This window comes from Alligator mississippiensis, chromosome 4, assembly GCF_030867095.1.
Source record: "Alligator mississippiensis isolate rAllMis1 chromosome 4, rAllMis1, whole genome shotgun sequence".
Classification (NCBI taxonomy): domain Eukaryota; kingdom Metazoa; phylum Chordata; order Crocodylia; family Alligatoridae; genus Alligator; species Alligator mississippiensis.
The window spans coordinates 236261151-236281485 of record NC_081827.1 but is presented as its reverse complement, the minus strand read 5'-3'; the positions used below and the strand labels follow the sequence as shown (position 1 = coordinate 236281485).

The following is a 20335-nucleotide window of genomic DNA, read 5'->3' as shown; positions in this document are numbered from 1 at the left end:
AGGGGTTTTTTCCTTACTGTAGGCATTTCTGCTCCTTTTGCGACAGATTATCATTCTCTGTCCTGCCTTCTCTCTTAGAAGAATGCACCTGCATTCTTACTGATCAGTGGAATCAACCCTGGCTTTACACCGGTGTAAATACAGACTTGTATATATGTTTCCCCAAACAAGCTGTATAAAACAGTAAAGCAATCTCTGTCCTGGGCAGCTTATAAACCACAGCCATGACCAGGTGCAATCAAGTACAGTACAAACACACGTGTACACAGATACATATTAGAAATATATTTACATTTGCATAGGTTTGTGGAAATAGGTTCTCCTCCGAGCAGGGAAGTGAAAAAATATATGCAGGTTTCTGTTTTTATTCAGTTGTCATATGGGTGTAAGACCCAGGTACAGTCTGAGTGATTACTGATTCAAAATTAAGCCAGAATTCTAGTTTGCCCATGTCTGCCTGTACATTTATGGTGCTGTACTAACATAAACAGACATACATACATCTACACACACACACATGCACACACACATTGATATGGTGGATTTTTTCCTATATGTTTTAATCTGCAGTCATTACTTGTTGCTTTGAAGTAACTAATACAATTCTGTATGTTGAATATCTATCCTGAAATATGTAAACTCATTTTTGTTTTCAGCATTGGCAACGGAAAGTCTGCAATCAATATTCTCAGTGTAGGTGGCGGGGCAGGTATGGTAAGATCTGAAATATGACTATATTTTTTTTTTTCTTGAACAAGTGGTGGGTTGCAAAACACAGAGGAGAATTTGCAGTCTGGTAGAGCAGGGAACATTTGACAATCCTTGAACAATAAGTTCAAATCCCAACTTAGCTCTGTAGTAAAAATGGGCCTTCTGAGACTTACTATCTTTCTACATGCCAGAACCATCCCAGAAATGGCACTGTGTATTCAGAATATATCTGTGGGCTTAGCAATGCCTCCTAACATGGTTATTAGAAATTTCATGATAAAATGCTGCATTTCAGATGGCTGATCGGCGAGCAGTCTATTTCACGTTACTGATTAGAGGCCTGTTCCTGTTAACCATTGCTTCCTTAGCTGGCTTGAGAACATGGGAAATATGCTGGAGGCCAGCTTGTTCCCTCCCGCTCTTAGCTTCATGCTGTATAAGCCTTCTGTGCAGGGGCTTTCTGTTTGCGTGGGAAGAGAGGAAAGCTTTGGTGCCTGAATTTATGTTTGGGAGTTCTCACTGTAAACTAAGTGGGAGTTAGGGGTTTGGCTCTGTGGGTGCTGTGCACATTACTCTTGTATTGACTCTGAGGTTGTTGTTTATGTTAGCTGGGAAGGAAAGGAGAAAAGGAAACAAACGGCAGGAAAGAAGGAGAAAAGAAAACAAGTAGCTAATTCTGCATTGTCTCCACAACCATACCTTGTCCCGTGCAATGTAGAACATGGAATTAATTGTTCTCAGTGCTTCTATGTACTTATGGGGAAAGGATAAGGAATTTCCTCATCCTGTGCCCTATGTGTGCTCCTCACATGAAATCTCTTCCTGAACTCCCTGTGCAGACTCTGCCCTCAGTGAACAGGAGACCCATGGGCAGGTGGCTCAAGTTAGCAGATCATGTTTATACTCCAAAAGCAATTAATGTGCATATCTTGACTTCCCTTGATCTAAAGCATCCCTGTAAATGTCTCTGTAAGTCATTCTGTCTTGAATTTCTCTCTTTTATGATATTGTTATTCGTTTCCTATACATTAGATAGTTAAGTCTCAAGAATTAGCATAGGCAGACAAGGTTCTTTGGGTAGATTCGATATCTTTTATTATTAGACCAACTAAATAGTTGGGGAAAATATTCTTTGCAAGCTTTCGGGCACAAATACCTTTCTTCAGGCATAGGAAGAGTCTTAGAGAGAGTCTCCCTATGCCTGAAGAAGGTTGTTTGTGCCCCAAAGCTTGCAAAGAGCAATTTATCCAACTATTGAGTTGGTCTCATAAAAGATATCACATCTACCCGAAGAACCTTGTCTGCCTATGTCCTTAGGCCAATACAGCTACAATCAACAGCCCTAAAGAATTAGCATACACACTTTCAAAAGTAAACCAAAATAACCCCAGACTGTCTTGCCCCTATGGTAGAAATAGCTCTGTGGGAGAATTCTAAAAATCTCACGGCTAACTCATTTTATCCTGCCTTATTATCCTTATTATCTTATAAGTTCATATAAATAAATCACTGGCCATGATCACCTCCTATGTTTGTTCTATCTTTACTGGTTCCCAAGAATATCTGTGCTTGAGGTAATTACATATCTAATAATCATGTTAAAATATGTCTCATGATTTGTCATTAGCTGATGGAATGCTTTGGAGGAAATAGCAACAACTTGTCTATGTACGTATATTCCTCTTAGCATGTCTCACTATTGTTATCATTGCATCAGATCCACTGAAAATAGCAATACATAGCAAGGTAAGGTATGAAAAGTGTTGGTACTTCTCATATTTGTACTGTGTTGCTCAGACTTTCTTGTAACAAATCTAATTTATCCAGGAAGTGATACTTCCAGGAAAGCCTGGCGATAGTTGGATTGATACATGCTACCAATGAGAACCCACACTGTAGTGGTTTTTCTACATGAAATTATATTTCCCTACATTTTTACATAAGTATCCCCTAAATTGAAACATATGTCCCCTAATTCTAGCATGCCCATTACAGTCAATTAAGTAGCTCATAATTTAGTCTAAATGCTCTAGTCATCTCATTTCTGGAGATTAATCTTAAGCATTGACATTCTTCCCTTATAAGGAAGAATAACCACATAAATGCCAAGGCGTTGGTTATAAAATAGACAATGTGACAGAGTAGGAACATTTATTTCCAAACAAGGGAGACCATTTAACTGCCAAAATGTTGATTGTAATAGGATCGTTTTGCTCTGTTAGTGGGGCACTTAATTCTCTAATCAAAGAGACTTCAGCTTAGTGCAATAGACACTGATTTGATAAAGTAGCAATTGTTCATTTTGCTAAAACATAAAAACCTGGATTCTCACTGGCTGGGAGTATGGACTCAAATCACATGCTGCAGTCAATCAGCTTGTGTCTTATTCATACAAATGTACGCTACAAGAAGCTGCTTTCTGATCTGCTGCAGTGTGCCCTGTCTTACTGAGTGTCCGTCAGTAAATAAGAAAGTTCTGCCATTCATTATTTTAGTGGGCTGACATCATTTTCATTTAGAGCTAGGCTGTAACATTTAGCCTCAGGCCTATACCGAAGCTTCTGTGAAGCTGTAATGTCTCCTGTCAGACGGAAGGATTGTGTTTCCCTTGGCACCCTCCCTTCTCCGGCTCTCCGACGTGCAGACTGTGACTGCCCTTGTCCACTGTGCAGGCAGCTCAGAAAGCTGCTTGCACCCTTCATCCCATGTACCCCCACTCTAAGGTTAGGGACAATTTTGCTGTTTAGGGTGCCTACAGATGTTTAGGCAGCCTGTTGGGAAGGCAGTCTAATTCATGGCGCTTTACACAGAAGCCCGTAGCTGGGGTGCTGTGGGGAGCTGAGGCAGGCCCGTGAGGTGGGAAGGGCTCTGTTCCCCCAGTCCCCTGCCCAAGCCTCTTAATAGAGGCAGCACACAGCTGTCAGCTCTGCTTTGCCACAGCAGGAGCTGGGGCAGGAGGCAGGGAAGGGGGGAAAGGAGCCACCTCTCCTTGTGGGCCCAGGCTGGCTCCTCCCAAAATGCCAGTAGGGGTACCTTCCCCCACCTCCCCACCACAACCCATCCCTTCCCCCTCTGCACAGGGAGAAGACTCTCTCCTCTCTGTGACAACCCTGGGGGTGGGGCTGGGCTGGTGCTGACCCAGCTTTGCAAAGGCGCATGGGATGCAGATGGAATTGCCCGCACTTAACCCCTGCAGGGAACCCAAACAGAAGTTTCCAAGGTACTCTACTCTAGAGCGCTTTCACCTAATCGCTGATATAACAAGGGTTAATTTTTCACATGATTGGCCATTTTAAAAACGCTCTGTAGCCATGAACTTGTGTTATGTCATAGGTGTAGAGCATTTCCACGATCCTTATCATGCAAAAAATGTAACTTGTTTAAGCACCCTTAATGTAGCTGTTCATGACCCATTATACCAGCCAGTCTGAACAGTCTGCCTTTGACAATAGCCTGTGCCTTATTAAGTTTACACTTCAGTGCACAGCATCCTAATGTTGCTGTACCTTTAAAAAAAACATAAAAGTCATCAACTGTGCTATAAAGTAGCAACTGTGGTATAAACTATCCCGTTACGTAAAATGTTTAATTAGAAACTTAATGGTGAGCATAGTGGTAGCCTTTAAAAGGTAATTGTGTTGGAGAGTTTAAATAATTCCAATAGCCTAATTGCCAAATTGTTGATAATGCAAGCTGCCACGTATTTGACTGTAAAATGCCTCAGGACACTTGTTTGCATATAAAAGAACTAACTGAAGTCAATTAAGACTGTAGATTAAATTATGAATCAAAGTTGGGGTTTTTTTAGGTTAAAAATAATATTCACGTGGCTTGGCCACAGAAAAAGCAGAAAGGAATATATTAACCTATCAACACATGGAAATATGAAATGCAAATATTTTTTTATCTAGACCTGCAAAGAGTTTTCAAAGGGACAGTTCACAGAACCTGGGTATGAAAACAAATATAAAAAATTCTATAGTAGTTAATTAAAAATTCCTTCTTTCTAGATTTAGCCACAGCAGCCTGCAAATAACTTAATTTCCTCTGATTTTCAATAAAAAGCTACATTTGTAGGAGCAGCAAAAGTACAGCTACTTGTGTTACTCCTGAAATTCAATTTCCCTTCCTTGAAAGAACATGGGTATATAAATGCCATGTAAAGCTTTGATGTTATTAATTGCTTTTAAGAAAGGCACTTAGACGTGAAAAAATTAAACCCATCCTTACATGTTTATATTTTTTTCCATAGGGATTCATTCTCAACGAAAAATATTAGTTAGTGCAAAGATTAAGTGCTTTGATTGTAGTAGATAGTTACAAATGGGAGTAACATATAGTAGGATCAGAAGCGGGCAAAGAGTTCTTCATGTCTGCAGTATTAGGATGAGAAGAACCATGGTCCCTGCCTGCAGTGCAAGAGACATAAAGCAAGAGCAGGAAACTGAACCTAATGTCCAGTGTGAACTTGAGCAATTGTCTAGGTGTCTCAGATCCTTCTCTGTAATATGGGAACAATAGCTCTTCCTACCTTGGTGGGATGTTGGGAGAGATACAGTAAGGACTGTGAGATGCCTGAATATTGAAAACCATATGCATTCCTTCCCGCTACTCTCCTCCACTCCCCCCCACCGCCCCCCTCCCCCCCAATAGACAAACACACCATAGGTTAAGTTAAGCCGGAGAGAGGGAGGTAACATGATCAGTAAAAAGTTGACAGCTTGCCTCCAGAAAGGTGAGCCTCAAACATAGGACGGTATCTGTTTGAGTCACCAGTTGTCTAGTTGACTAAGTCCATTAGACTTGGTTGATCCTGGTTCGTTGACTGGAAATGTAAACTACCCATTCGTCTTCCCTCTTTAGGCATTCCCTCTTTAGTGCTCTGACTTTCAGTTCCAGGCTTGTTTGACCCTCGAGCTTATGTTTCTCATTAAACTCAAATTTTAAATTTCAATATAAATGGTTAAAGCATGACAGCTCTCAAGACTAAGCTCAGACATTTCTTATTATAAGGCCCTCTGTTCCATTTTTCACTGTAGTAGCCCTCTGCTTCACTCTTTCTGCTTTAACTGTATGTTTTGTCAAATAGGATGACCAAAGCCAGTGGTTTAAGCTAGACCTTATAGAGCATTGCAGCACAGCACCCTTGGTTTCTCCCTTTATGTGATACAGATCAATAGTTTATTTGCCTTCTTTACTGCCTGCAGTATGTTGGACAAAGGATTTAAATGTTGGGTCTATCAATATACTCATCACTGCAGCAGATTTGAATATCTAGAAAGAACTGTCTTTGATGCACAGATAAAACACAGCCGGTGCTGTGATATTTGCTTTGTGCTATATATACAGACACAATATTCAGCTTAGGCAGGGAAAAAGCTAAGCATACAAAGCATACTTGTTTTTGCTTCAGTTTTTTGTGTCTTCAGTGTTTCTCTCGTCTTTTTTTTTCTCCCTCACTCATGAGTCTTGTTAGCCAATTAGCCCTTTGGACAAAGATCCAGTAATCCACTCATAAAAATACACAAAACATCTGGGATTCTGGTGATGAGCCAGGGACACTAACTTGGCTTGGTAGTGAGAAGAAATGGGTCAAATTTACAAAATTTGGATCCAGATCAATCTTACAAAATTTCAGGATTCTTGTTCTGGGTATGGACCTTTCATTAATAGCGACTGACAGTTGATATCTGTTGACACTTATTTAATAACATGTATGAAACAAAATAGGATGGACAGTCTAATTCCCAGAGGTTGTGTGTTCACATTGCAATAAAATATTGTATCTGGTGTGACTGGTGACACCCACAGCAGGCATCTGAAGATTGATGGGACTAGTGATATTTATTCTCTTCATCTCTAGAGACAGATCCTCCAAGTAAGAGTTGGGGCACTTCAGTCAGAGCAGTATGTAGAAGGCCACAGGTCTTCTGCATATGTGATGCCTCAATTTCCAGGTCAACCAAGATGATTACTAATTTTTAAGGGGGTTCTTGGGGGAAGCTGATGTCTACCAGGAACCTCATATTTATCCTTCCTGATTTAGTTTCTGCATCATGTTTGTCTTATAGGTGAAATTGACCTGCAGATTCTTTCAAAAGTGCAGGCCAGATATCCAGGAGTTGCCATTAACCATGAGGTGATAGAACCAAGTGATGAACAAATCTGCCACTACAAAGGTATTTTAACTGCAAAGTTGAACAATGACACACTTGACATGTTATAAGGCATTTTGTCCTGATTTCACTTCTAAAAGTTAGTTACTCATTTACCAGTATATAGTATCATTCATATTGTTAGTAGCACATGTAAAATAAAATGGGAGGTAAAGTCCATTTTCCAAGGGTATATATTATATTATTCATATGAAACAAATATGAATATTATGGACCTTCTTGCCTTTTTTACAAAATGTCCTAGCTTCCAGATCTTCAAGGAGTTTTGCATGGGCATATGTTCGTGACTTGACAGATTGCTTCACAGTGTCAGGTTGTTGGAAAATTAGATATTACCATATTTCCCTGCATCAAAATGCCCAGGAAAAAGATACACACCTTATTTTTCAAAGACAGAATGAAGGGGAGGAAAAAACTTTTCTTGCAGTAAGTAACTGAGTAGCAGGAGCTAGGAACCTGAGCCTGCTCACTATTTTGTTCCCTGCAGATTGTGTTCAGAATTTACTTTTGCCCAGCCTAAGCTTAAGTGGCCAAAACTCCTGTTACCATAGTGCCTCACATATATCGCCACTTTCCAGCAGCTGATTTTTGGGGAAAAGTGTGTTACAAGCAAGAAAATATGATACATGCAGTCATAGTAGTTTAAACTGTTGAATGGCCAGATGTAGAAGTGAAACAGAGTTGAAACTTGTCAACAATTGTGTGAGAGACCTACAGCTGCCAAAACTAGGGGCAACACAGGAAACAAGAAATTGGTAACCATGGGCTGTCAACATATTGTAGCTGAGAAAAAGGCAAAGGCAACTCTCAGGTGTATAGCTGTCTCTGATGTGGAGTTCTGTGTTCCAAAAAAACATTAATTTGAACAGGAACAGGCACAGAGAAGGGATATTAGGATGGTCAGGATAGTTGAAGATCTTATATTATGAAAATATCCAGGTTAGGGACAGAAATTACACATGGACTGCTATAAGTGATTGGGAACCGGGTCAAATCTGTAACTACAGAAGTTCAGTGCACATAAACTGTTTTCAAAATGGCTGAAACCTGTTTAAGATAAACCTGGATGGATGCAGTATCAGACTTAACTGATTTAGGTTAAATTGGTTTATTTAACTTCTGTCCTACATCCCATCCCGATTCAAGTTAACTCACAGTCCCCCAGTATCCCAGGATGTTTTGCACCTCCCCCTACAAACCCCATCTCGCAGGGTGGGTGGGCTGGCCTTTGCCCAAGCTGTCTGCTCCAGCTGAGCAGGAGGTATTCTCTAGCGCCCCCTGGCTTCTGGCCTGGGCCACTGCAGACATGTGGCTGCATTTCTGGAATCAAACATGAATGTCGGTTTGTTTGCCTATTGGTTGAGTTTATTCAGCTTAGATTAACCTGCAAAAATTGAATTGATTCAGCCTTGGGCTTTTTGTCTGTCTGCACTTAGCCCCGATCTCTCACTAATTAGCTGGCTGCATAATATTTGCTCCTTTTCTGTAGAAGGTAAAAGAAAAGGGTGTTAGCTTTATGTTAATTTTTAGTAAACTAAAAATTAAATCCTAGGCTAAGTTTATATTTAACATTTTGTTGATTTGTATGTAACCTTGTCTCCCACAAATATAAAAAAATGTCATAAGCTCTTTCTTGAGTGGGAAAGCTGTCTGTTCTCTTGACAATTCAGAAACCAAATTCTCAACTTAATCTGCTTTGTCCTTCCATGAGGGTAACAACCTAATTTCCATGTTAAACACATAAATCCATTCATTAGGTGAGCCTGGGACGTGGCTATGACACCAAGTGTAGATTGGCATGGCTGAGTTTTCTCCTGTAACTATAAAACCTAGAGTGGCAACTCAGTTGTTTTGACTTCTGGGACGTAGCCAACAAAGAATTCCATTAAATGTGATTGGTCTGAGTCTCAGTAGTACATTAAGGCCGTCTGGATTGCTGAGAACCCTGTATTTCCAGCGTCAAGTCAAACCACAAGAGAAAGCGCCACAATTCATGGTTTTTGCAACCAAGAGGGGACTGCCAGGAGGAGAACTGGCACATAAATCTGGGATAGCACTCTCCCCAAGTGCAAATTCTCAGAACTGCTAAGAGGAGTTGAGGTTCAGATTATTTTGGAGGCAGAAATTTATTTTAGCCAAAGCCAGTTTATGGTTTCTGAACATTGACACAAAAACCCCACGCTGTTCTGACTTGGCAAGCAATTCAATTTTCTTCCTAATGTCTCCTTACAGACCAACTAGCAATTAGATTGAACCAGATTGCACCAAATTATTTGTGATTGTGATATGGACTGCTGCTGAATGACGGCTGAGTTTAAAATAGCAAATTAGATCTGAACTGTGGGCACACAGGCCAATGACTGATAAATGGAAGAGAACAGACTAGCAGCAGCAGCATCCAAAATGGGTAGCCCATTTCCAAAAGTAAAGGGAAGGGAGATAAGCGCTGATGGAACATTGCTCATCTGTTCTGTAGAGGTATATCATAATCAAAACCTAAAAAGAGAAACATTTTTATTACTGGTAAAAAAGCACTGATTTAAAAAATCATATTATTCTGAACCTGTGCTTGTACATATAAGGATTTAATTCGCCATTATGGTACATCCATTTTACTAAGGTCACACCATTGAAAATAACGGAGGGGAATCAGGCTTCTAAATTAGAGCATATTATATTCTTTAACCATTTTTACCCCTATCTCAATCTTTGTACACACATTAAATCAGTGCTTTCAAATATGCCTCCTATCTCCCTTCCATAATTATCATCACAATAAACTACTACTTCACTTTTGACCCAAGCAGTTAGTAAAAAAAAATCAGGGTCTTGCAGATTGTTCTGATTAGAAGGAGGAATTGTAATTGGAGGCTGGTATTTTTATGAGGCAGACCTATTTGTTTATAAAACAGAACAAAGTCCTGTTTCCCTGAACCCAGCAGGAATAAAACGTCAAGATATAATGCCTTTATTCCCAGTTTTAAACCTCTTTTTCAGTTAGCACTTAGTTCAAAAGTTCTTTCTCTTAGCTTCCCTCGGGAACATGTTCCCGTTGCTTGTTCTGATTATATCCTTATCTTTCTCTGCCCTTGCTCCTTTGGAATTTCACCATGGTTCTCTCAAAAACAAACTTACACAGCTCCATCAATTACTGCCCTAGCACTTCCAATTGCTGTAGTCCCTTGGTTACCACTTAGCTTATGTGTCATAGCTCCCATTCAGCCTCGAAGGTCTATGCTTTGGGTGGTAACCTCTGCTGTTTTGAATATTCCTGAACATTTAATTGCTCTCTCAGTTATTATAAATAGGAGGATACTTTTATGACCAACAGTTTTGCAATATCCTCCACAAAGCCCTGATTCTGAACCCAGCTGAAATAGGGGACATCTGCATGTGGGTCTAAATGTTTTCCCATTCTTGAGTGAGCCAAATCATGGTTCCAGATACCAGGACTCTGTGGAAGTTGGAACCAGATTATGACCCTAATTTTTATGTTTGTGCCCATCTGTGCTGAAAAGCCTGTTGGATTCCTAGAGTACATAGTGCCAAACTTTGTACAGATAAAGACATGATATCCACTTGATACTTCATCCTACAAAGATCTGGCCAGTCATCCTTTGATTAAGACTGTTCCCATAGTGGTCATTTAGTACTGTTAATTGCTCATGTTATATAAAATATAGGTTCAATATTCTGAATAATCTGTTGCTACATTAAAAAAGATACTAAAATGCCATACTTTAAGATAATGTCTGGCTGCATTAAAATTCTGAATGGAAATGGATACTACATTTGCAATTGAGATGAACTATGTACCATCCTCTCTGTATTTTAGACCGTGTAGCTAAGACATCAAACCTAGAGAACGTAAAGTTTACCTGGCACAAAGAGACATCGCATGAATATGAAAGACAAATGAATGCGAAACAAGAGTTTAAAAAATGGGACTTTGTTCACATGATTCAGGTAAAAGTCTGTTCATGGTAAATGTTGTCAAAGATACCACTCTTAAAAATAGGCATTAGTTTTGTGACCTCAGTATGCACTTGAATGAGAAGATGTGTGAGCATATTTCCTTAGAATTCAAAATAAGCAGTCATAAAGGAACTGCAGAAATGAAAGCTGTTTTAGTACACTGTTGCCGTGGAGAACCACTGCTCTGTTAATCAGGCTGTGTGTAACAATCAGGAGAGAAATACACTTTATTGTCTTCAGAATTTTACTCTCTTTATGAAGTGGTCTTTGTACTTTGAGGTGCACTGAAGCTGACATAGATCTCTGTCATAGATAGCTGTTCTCACTCTCAAAAAGCACAGTTTTTTTACTTTGGGGTAATTAATGTATGCAAGCTACCCCCAGTAACAATATAGCAACGGCATTGGTAACGCGTAGGGGGTGCACATGAATGTACGCCTACCCCCCCCGAGATCGGCTGTGTTGGGGGAGCGGGGAGGAAGGGCAGAGAAGAGGGGTGGAGAAAAGAAAATATTAAGAACATTTAACATTTTTACTTTTTTCATTCTACGGACAGCATTTCTTTAATATAGGACCTCATCCATACTTTCTCCTCATTCAAAATCCATGCCTGCCTTTTCAGCAAGTACTCACCCCAGAAAACTCATTCTCTTTGAGGTTCTTCTTGGGTCACTACTCTCCTGCTTCTCCCATTGTGTGTTCACTTTCTTCCGGCTTTCTGTTTCCTTCTTCTCCCCCCACCCTCCTTACCCACCCAAATCTGTAGCCAACTACTACCCAATTTGTATTCAGTATCAAGTTAATGCTCTTCAGCCTGACACACTTAACTGAAAATAACAATTCTCATTCCAGATGCTTTATTATGTGCAAGACATTGCTGCTACTATCCGATATTTTCATAGTCTCCTGGATGCTAAGGCCAAGCTTCTCATTATTATTGTATCAGGTAGGTATTCTTATGTGATTTCTCCACATGCACAGTTCTTCACATGCACAGAATCCCATTTTGTCTAAAGATGTCCAAGTCCTACTTTAGCATCTAAATGTAGACATGCAAGAGGCACTATTTCCACTTAAGTGGCTATACTTATCCTTTTGAGTAGGCTCAGAAGAGATCAGGTACTTTATGCTTTGTGGCAATACTGGTTTACCTAGGAAGGCCTATAAGTCCCTAAAACCTTCATCACAGAAAGTCTAGGAGAACTTGCTATTTGACAGAGAAAAAGTGTCCTCCCATTTTTTAGCTTATTAGCCCTTGATGAGGGTGCTTGCCTAGGAAGGAAGTGACCCAGGTTCTAGTCCCCAATTCCTTTGTGTAAGGACTGGGTCATGGGCAGTCTTGCCTATTGGTTAGGCCACCAGAGGAGGGTCAGAGACAGAAGCAGAGTCCAAAACACAAGTCAAGTCAAGGTTCAGGAGTCAGATATTGAGTTAGGAAATCCAAGGGGAAATTCAAGAAGCCAGAGTCCAGGAATAGAGCCAAGCTGGCTCAGAAACCAGAGAACACAGGATCAGAGAGGCCTACCAGAGAAGATTTTCAGAGAAAGTGCAGCTTGCTGCCACAGGTGGAAGTAAATCAGTAGGCTGCTCTTCCCAGTAGCCTATGGGGAGACCCTACCAGTGGCCAGGTAGAATCACTAGTTGGGGTAGGGCTGCCAGTCCAAGACCCAGGCAGGTGTGGACAACTAGGAAATTAGCTGAGGCTAGGCTGCCTGTTAGGGCCCCTGACACCTTGTAGGAAGGATTACATCCACTTTTTTCTCTTAATGGCAAGCCAATGACACCCGTCAGTACTTCTATTGCTTACTGGGCAGCTAAAGAGGAAGGGCCTGGAGAAGCAGCCAGCAATGCTAATTGTGGGCCTCAGTGGCTGGACACTGACCTGGAAAAGGGGTAACTGTTGGTTTGGGAGGGTCAGGGGGCCTAACAATAGCCCAGTCAGGGTCCAGGGGTAGGACGAGTGCAGGCCCAGGGCTACGATGAATAGCTGGGCTTTCCCAGCCCAAGGGCTGCACTCTGAATGTGTTCAGGCATTTGATAGACCAGGTTAACCTGTTCCCGATCTAAGTTAGTTCACTTCCTCAGAGGTGATCATGCCTGCCATTTTTTTGCCTGATTTAACTCTTCTGAATGCCTGCACAGATGGCCATTTAGATCAGTGTAACCTCAGTTATGTTGATTTAAATGTAATGGCTGTACATACCCAGAATGACTACATTTTGATTCACCTTCTAGACTTCTATGCCCCCAAATGGCAGTTTTCCAAGTGGTCTCGTGGGCACTTACACACAGTTGGTGATTCTGTTACCTGTGTAGTTTGGACACGTAGGCTTTTGGGCATGTGCAGTAGGCTATGCACTGGCTGGGTAGGTATTTGGCTACCTATGTGCATATAGCAGGTGAGCATAAGCCCCAACAGAGGACCCTCCTGTGTTTTAGCCCCAATAGCTGATGTTTTCAAGATCAGGCACCAGGTCTCATAACTTCCAGGGATGTGTAGAATTGAGTAAATAGCTATAACTGATCTGTCATGCCACGCAACAAGCATTTATAGACATATGGTTCATTTTCCCGTTTAACTTCCCATTTCCTTAATATTATTTTATGTGGGAAAAAAACTCATCTTTAGGATTAGATGGGATACTTCAAATCTGGCTGAAATACTGTATATCATGGCTGGTCAAATCATGTCCAGTGAGTGCTTGAGTCATGGCCTGTGTGCTCCTGCTGCCATTACCTCCACAGCTTCCCATGCTTCTGCCCCTGGGTCTAGGTGCTGCTCTCCCAGCTGTCACTACATCTTTCTAGCACCTATTCCTGCCACAGATCCTCCTGCACTGTTCCTGGCATTACCACCTTCTTCCTTGGACTCTGCTTATTGTAGCTTCTGCTTGTGCCCTGAGGCAGTGTGGCCCGCGACCCCTGGAGGGTCAGAAATTGGACAGCTTTGCTGTACATGATCAATTCAACAGCAAAAGGGAAAACCAGAATAACTTAAGGTTTACTGTGAAATCAGATGAAGCTGATTAAATTAGAGGTGCCATGATTGGCATCTAACATAACTCAGGAAAAATTTCACTATATCATTGAGTTATAAGGAATATTTGGATAACGACATCCAACACTTTATAATCCTCATCTATGATTATTTCTACAGGAATAAGGATTATTTGTTTAGTGCTTTGTTTTTGTTTTTATAAGATTTGGGCAATATTTGTGTTGTTTGATTTTTTTTGTAGAGCTAATGTATCTCTTTTACAGGCCATAAACAGCCTGTAAAAAAGCTGCAATTTCCTGATATATGCTTATTATGAGGGGGTTTTTTTCTTAAAAAAAATTATATTTGAATAATTTTTAGTTTGTAGTGGGGGGGGGTCTCTATATGTGATGCTACATCACCATAGCAACATGCTACAGCGATGTAACGTCCATGGGCAAAAACCATGATGCTGCCATTAGGTCACCATAGCAACGTGCTCCTTCAGTATAATGTGTTGCTATGGTGAGGTAGGGGCTAAAAATAATCGTGCACTGCTGGCACGGTGTAGTACAGGCTTTACTGCGCCATCATTTAGTACTTCCAAAAGGAAATGACGACGCAATAACAACGGTGCCATAGGGGCACGTGTAGACACACATGGATTGCAGCTGTTAATTCCCCATATTCCATATTTAAAATTATAACAGATTTGAATGGATGCATAGATCAACTAACATGTTTATGTCCTTTGATTGCCAAGCAAAGCTCTTAAACTTGGGTTGTTGGCAATATTCTGGGATAGTCATGAAAAACTTTTCCTGCCAGTATACATGGTCACTGAAATACTTATGGGAGGTGAATGAAGAAAGGGTGTCAAAATGAATTTATTTAGAAAAAATCTGCACTAGTATTCATATTTGAAGATCTCACCGAAATTAGTACGTTTTGAGAGTCATAATTTTTCATGGTACTTGGCTCTGAAAATCATGAATCTCATGATTTACAAAGATTACATGAATGACTCTTAAGTATACGCTCAGATACATATGCAAGTAATGATTGCTGATTTTGCACGTTTGATTTTTGTGCTGCAATCTTCCGCCTTTCCTGACTACATGTCGGCAAGTACCGTATTTACTTGAATTTACTTTTCCTCCCCCTTACTATCAGGCACAGCTTGGCTCCGGCTCAGGCTACATTTCCTCTCGGGCACAGAGCACATGGAAACTCTGTCCCCTGCCTGACCAATCAGCAGTGCTGACACTGATGCATAGCTCTTGCCCAGCCAATCAGCACCATCGACACTGCTGTATGGATGGCAGTGGCTGTGCTTCCACCTGCTGTGCTCTGGGAGGGAACAGAGCCCAAGCAGCATCCGCCAGTAAGGGAATGAGGGGAGGGGAAAAGTAGAGACTGTTGGGAGCCGTTGCGGGGGCCAGCAATGAATTAAAGACACCCCTCCTGTAATTAGATTCTATATCTGGAAAATTATAACAAATTCATACATTTTTCAGATATAGAATGTAATTATTAGGGGATTGTCTTAAATTCAGGGTCGACTTTGATTTGAGTAAACATAGTATGTCTGTAGCAGGATGTCTTGGAGTAGCCAGTAACGTCTGAAAAAGCTTAATGATGAATGGATAATGGAATACAGAAGAACAGAAACTAAAACTGCTAACAGGAAAAAGGAAAGCGAGAGCAGAGGCAGATCAGAATAGCAGGGAAGAAAGAAAATAATAAATGTGAAGGGGAGGGAGAAACCCTGAACAGAATGAATTAAAAAGAGACTTATAAGATGGAAAGAGACAGGAAAATAAATACAAAAAAGCCAGTTTCAAACTATTTAGCCCTCAACTCCCCCTCCCCCCCAATGCAGCTTATAATTTCCTGCATTAGCACATTAGGATGTTTTAATATTTTATCTAGTGGAAGAACAGGAAACAGAGAAGGGACACTAAGGAAAACTTGGTCACTCGGATATGTTTTCAGTTCCTCCCACTCTATACCTGTCAGAAAGCCAATGCAGCTACCAGAGTTATGTTGTGTTATTTTTAACATAATAAAAAGAATACCATTCAGTTTACATCATCTTGAAAGCAAAAGTAGCACCATATGTTGTGCCTATAGAGAGCTATTAAAATAATGCTTCAGTCAGGTAGTGTATAATTGCTCAGTGCAGAAATGGCAGAGTCACAGAACACTGACACCAGCAAATTTTCTGCAATTAGTGCCCTGCATACAATTTTCACCAGGTGAAAAAATATCACAGAGCCGCTTCCAAACCATGGAAGTGTTTATTTTACTGTAAGTAACCATCTGCAAATAAGACGCTTTCCAAAAAAAAGGCAAGCAGCTCGTTTTGGTTAAGGGAATTTACCATCACGACTCTCAACACCCCCTCATTAGGCCTCATTTTACTTCCATAACACCCTGTCAGGGTTCATCACCCTTTTAATAAATGATTTACATCCAGCATGTGGAGTCATGGAACTGGGATCACAGAAAATAAAGATGTTAATCTTGCTTTGTTTTCAGCCTACCCAAATGCTCCTTTCTCAACTATCCTCATCTCAACCCTCTGTTGATGCAAAGAACATCTCTGCTTTGAAGATGTATCTTTGTATCCACATATCTCTGTAATCTCTATGAGCCAGATTAGCCATGTTTAGACATATGTTGGGAGGAAAAAGGAGACAAAAACATTTCCTTCTCTCCATTCCCCTTGTACAGTAAAGTGCAGTCGGAAGGATGGCTCCAGAAGCCAATTAGCTTACCCCAAGCTGGTGAGATAGGGGAGAAAAGCACGATGTCCTCCTTCCTACCTGTGTGTGGAGGAGACAGAGCAGCAGGTATGTGTTTCCTGCCTATATAGTAACTCTGAGGCAGAATTTTGCTCCAGACTCCTGAACCATCCTGTACTCTGGCTGCTTGGCAGTTTCCGCAGTATAGCCCCAGGTAAGTATTAGATACAACTGAGTACTGTACTTGTCATGTATAAGTCTTAGAAAGCACAAAACGTGTATGCAGCATAGAGTAAGAGCCCAATCCTACATCACTGAAGTCAACTTTGTCAACCTCAGGAACAGCAGGATGAGGCCTTGCTGTTTCATACGGTATCCTGGTTTCTCTCTCTACCTCTCTTTCTGCATCTATTTTTGTACTGTATACATACACACTCCTATCTTCCTCTTTAAATAGGTGATAGAGCATACTCCAACGTTTCTGGCACTAATGTAAACCAAAATACATGAGAAGGAATGGGCTTCAAATCTTTAGGTTTCAAATATTTGTATCTAGGAACATTCTGGTCTGGGACAGAAGTTCCATAAACCAGCTGGACCTAAATCAGTCAAGTCTGATATGACATTCAACCAGGTTTATCTTAAACCAGTTTCAGCTATTTGGAAAGCAGTTTATGTGCACTGAACTTCTGTTCTATTACCGGTTTAAACTGGCTTCTGATCACTTAAACTGGTTTTTGTGCAACTTTTGTCTCTAGCCTCTGAGGGCAGTGGGGAAGGGATTCTGGGTGATACAGGCCCAGGGTAGAAGGCCCGTGGTATAGGGCTTATTTAAGATGCTGCGTTCAGTGGGGATGTGGAGGCTGTGCACTCTAGCTGTTCGGGGTGAGTCCTTGAGACTGTTCCAGTGCCAGTGTAAACTTGGTATGGATCTAGCTCCTCCAGCTATCCCAGAATCCTACTGATTTATAGGTAGCGTACAATCACTTTTGGCCCCATCTTTTAAGGTATATCTCCTGAGTTCAGAAAAGACTCTGTTCAGATTAGGACCATGATCTTTTAAAATGACCACTTGAAACTTTGTTCAGTAGTCTTTCCTAAATCATATTATCAACTCCTTAAAATTCTCTGGCAGGATCCAGTGGCTGGGACACACTGTGGAAGAAATATGGATCTCTCTTACCACTAAATGCTCCTAGCTGTTACGTTTCATCTGCTGACATCAAAAAGGTACTCGATATGGAGGGGCTGAAGTACCAGCTTTTTGAGCTTCCATCCAGTATGGATATAACAAATTGCTTTATTGAAGGAAACAAAGACGGGGAGCTTCTGCTGGATTTTTTGACAGAAACTTATGAGTTTAGCAAAACTGCTCCACTTCATTTGAAAAATGCAATAATGGAAGATCTGAAAAAACCTGAATGCAGTGAAGAGAGAGATGGAAAGGTCTTTTTTAATAATAACCTGAGTGCAATAGTGATTGAGCCATAAATAAGTGCTACTGGATTTCTCAACCCATAAGCACTGTAAAAGCTCTGCATATTTTGCAGACTGGTAAATTTACTGGGGTACCGATAAACATATTAGAAATATTAGAAGGTATGAAAACAGTAGTTGTTTTATAAATGTATATCTATGTATTGCTAATTCTTTACTAATATATGAATGAATAACTTGCTGAATAGTAAACTTCCTTTATTATACAATAGCTTTATAATCAAAATGCCTGTAAGTGGGACTGTTAATTAAAACCCAACAAGGACCAAAATATAATCTTCAGCCTAATGTTTAATAATGACCTTGAAGACATTTGAACACTGTGTTTGAAATGCATTGTATAGTCAAAATATTTTTCTTAAAAGAAATACATCTGGAAACCTCCCTTCTCCCTCTTATAGCTTATAAACTCTCATTCCAAAAGTACTGATCTTGCGACTGGCTCCTCAGCTGCTAATGGTTTTTGAAGTTATTATGCTGCTACCATCAAAATGACAGCACCTCCAGTTATTGTTCTAATACCCCCTCATCTTGTGCAAACATCACTTGCCCTATTTGTCAACATCACTTAATAGTACTGCTTTACTGTTTCCATATTTTCAGCTTTAATTTATATTGTTTTACCTACTACTTACCTTCTCATACTTCTCTTCTTATCTTCTTGTATCTTCTCATATTGTCTCATAGTCAGTAATTCTATTCAGTAAAATCTCTGTTATTCGGTACTTCACCAACTGGACTACCTTATTAACTGGAATTTTGGCACCATGCCACTGCACTGCAAGCGGCAGGACGCACACAGCATGGCGCTGCGCCACAAGTGGCAGGACACACATGGCACTGCACCATGCCACTTTGCCTCCTGCTGTGCAGGGGAGCAGGAAAAGGAAAGCTCACATGCGGCGGCCACTACTGCCAACACTCACCACCCTGCATGGCCACCGCTCTGCATGTGGCCGCCCCCAACCCCTTCCCCACTTGCGCCGTGTCTGGTCAGAAACCCTGTACATCAGGTAACCATCACTTTTAGCTTACCGGCACTCCCATTCCCCACTCGTGCTGGCTAACAGGGATCTTACTGTGTTATACACAAATAAATATCAGATCAACTAACACTCATAGCCGATTCTCAGAACCACTAGTACCATACTCAGCTTGGTACATTACTGTAGACGATCCTCAACAATGGCAAGCGCTACTTCCATACAAACAAATGCACATTAGCCGTTCACCTCAGACCCCAGATTTCTGACGTGGATTGGGTGATGTAGTTAGAAAGCAAATCCTCTGGTCAGGATGAGTTGATGTCCATGTTTAGCATAACATGGTTTCCTGTGTTGGTGTTTTTAGTTAGATACATATGCACTCTCCCAGTTTTCTATCTCTGAAGCTTTGTGTAGCAAACACTGAATAAGGTTTGTAGGCACGCTATAATGTACAAGATATAAAATAAAACTTAGAGTACAAAACTGATCTGGCTTCAGTTGAGTTCTTGTTTTCAATGCAGTTATACTGGGGTGTATTGGCCTTGGTGTCATATACAGTGCAATAGGCAGACACAGTGCAAGGCATTTCATAAGGATTTTTTTTTTACTTCTTTTTCCTGTGAACAGTAAGACATACCTTACTCAGGAAAAGTTTTTCATGCTTTTCAGTGCTGGTGAAATGATTTAATCCCAAATCCCTTCCCTCTGAACTGCTGTCTTCAGTAGTTGATGAATTTGTTTTGCTAAATTATTTTATGGGTTTAGAAACTGTTGTGCTATATACAAGTTACGGTTGTTAGTGGAGTACAATATAGTTGCTTCAGTGACTTTTATAGTGAAATGTTCAGTTTATCCGGTGAAGTAGGTGTGTCACACGCCTTTGAAAGACTTTGATTCTATATAGAAATTGTCTACTTTAGGTAATGCATTAATGCAAGGGAAACTGCTTTACTTTGCATATACATCTCTGATGCAATATAAATATATTAAAGATTTGAGGTAACAGGCAATTTAGTAGGGAATGGATTGGGCATTAATAGCTATTTGTATTAATTTGGGGCAGAATTATTTGAAATGCAATTAATTCCAGTGTACTTTAAAATGTAGCCACACTATTTCCCAGCTGTTGAGCTGAACAAAATCTAATGTCATTTTTAAACATCAGTATATATAATGTCATATATTAGCTGACCTTAATATATTCTCTGAGTCCTTCCTATGGCATAGTACTTTATTATGAGAAGGGGATGGGAAAGATACATCTTA

General features: G+C 40.6%; 1 protein-coding gene across 3 annotated transcripts in view; it reads left to right on the top strand.

Annotated features, from left to right (window-relative positions):
• Nucleotides 1-19556, top strand: part of LOC102572645 (histamine N-methyltransferase) — a 30314-nt gene extending 10758 nt beyond the window's left edge. For 2 of the 3 annotated variants that reach the window (XM_006270999.4, XM_019480557.2), the window contains 5 exons: nt 657-709; nt 6783-6890; nt 10723-10853; nt 11715-11808; nt 17722-19556. In XM_006270999.4, the coding sequence (XP_006271061.1) occupies nt 657-709; nt 6783-6890; nt 10723-10853; nt 11715-11808; nt 17722-18077 (742 nt within the window). In that variant the 3' untranslated portion in view covers nt 18078-19556. The remainder of the gene's footprint in view (nt 1-656; nt 710-6782; nt 6891-10722; nt 10854-11714; nt 11809-17721) is intronic. The other variant, XM_019480558.2, reaches the window with a different exon arrangement.
• Nucleotides 19557-20335: the final 779 nt, after the last annotated feature.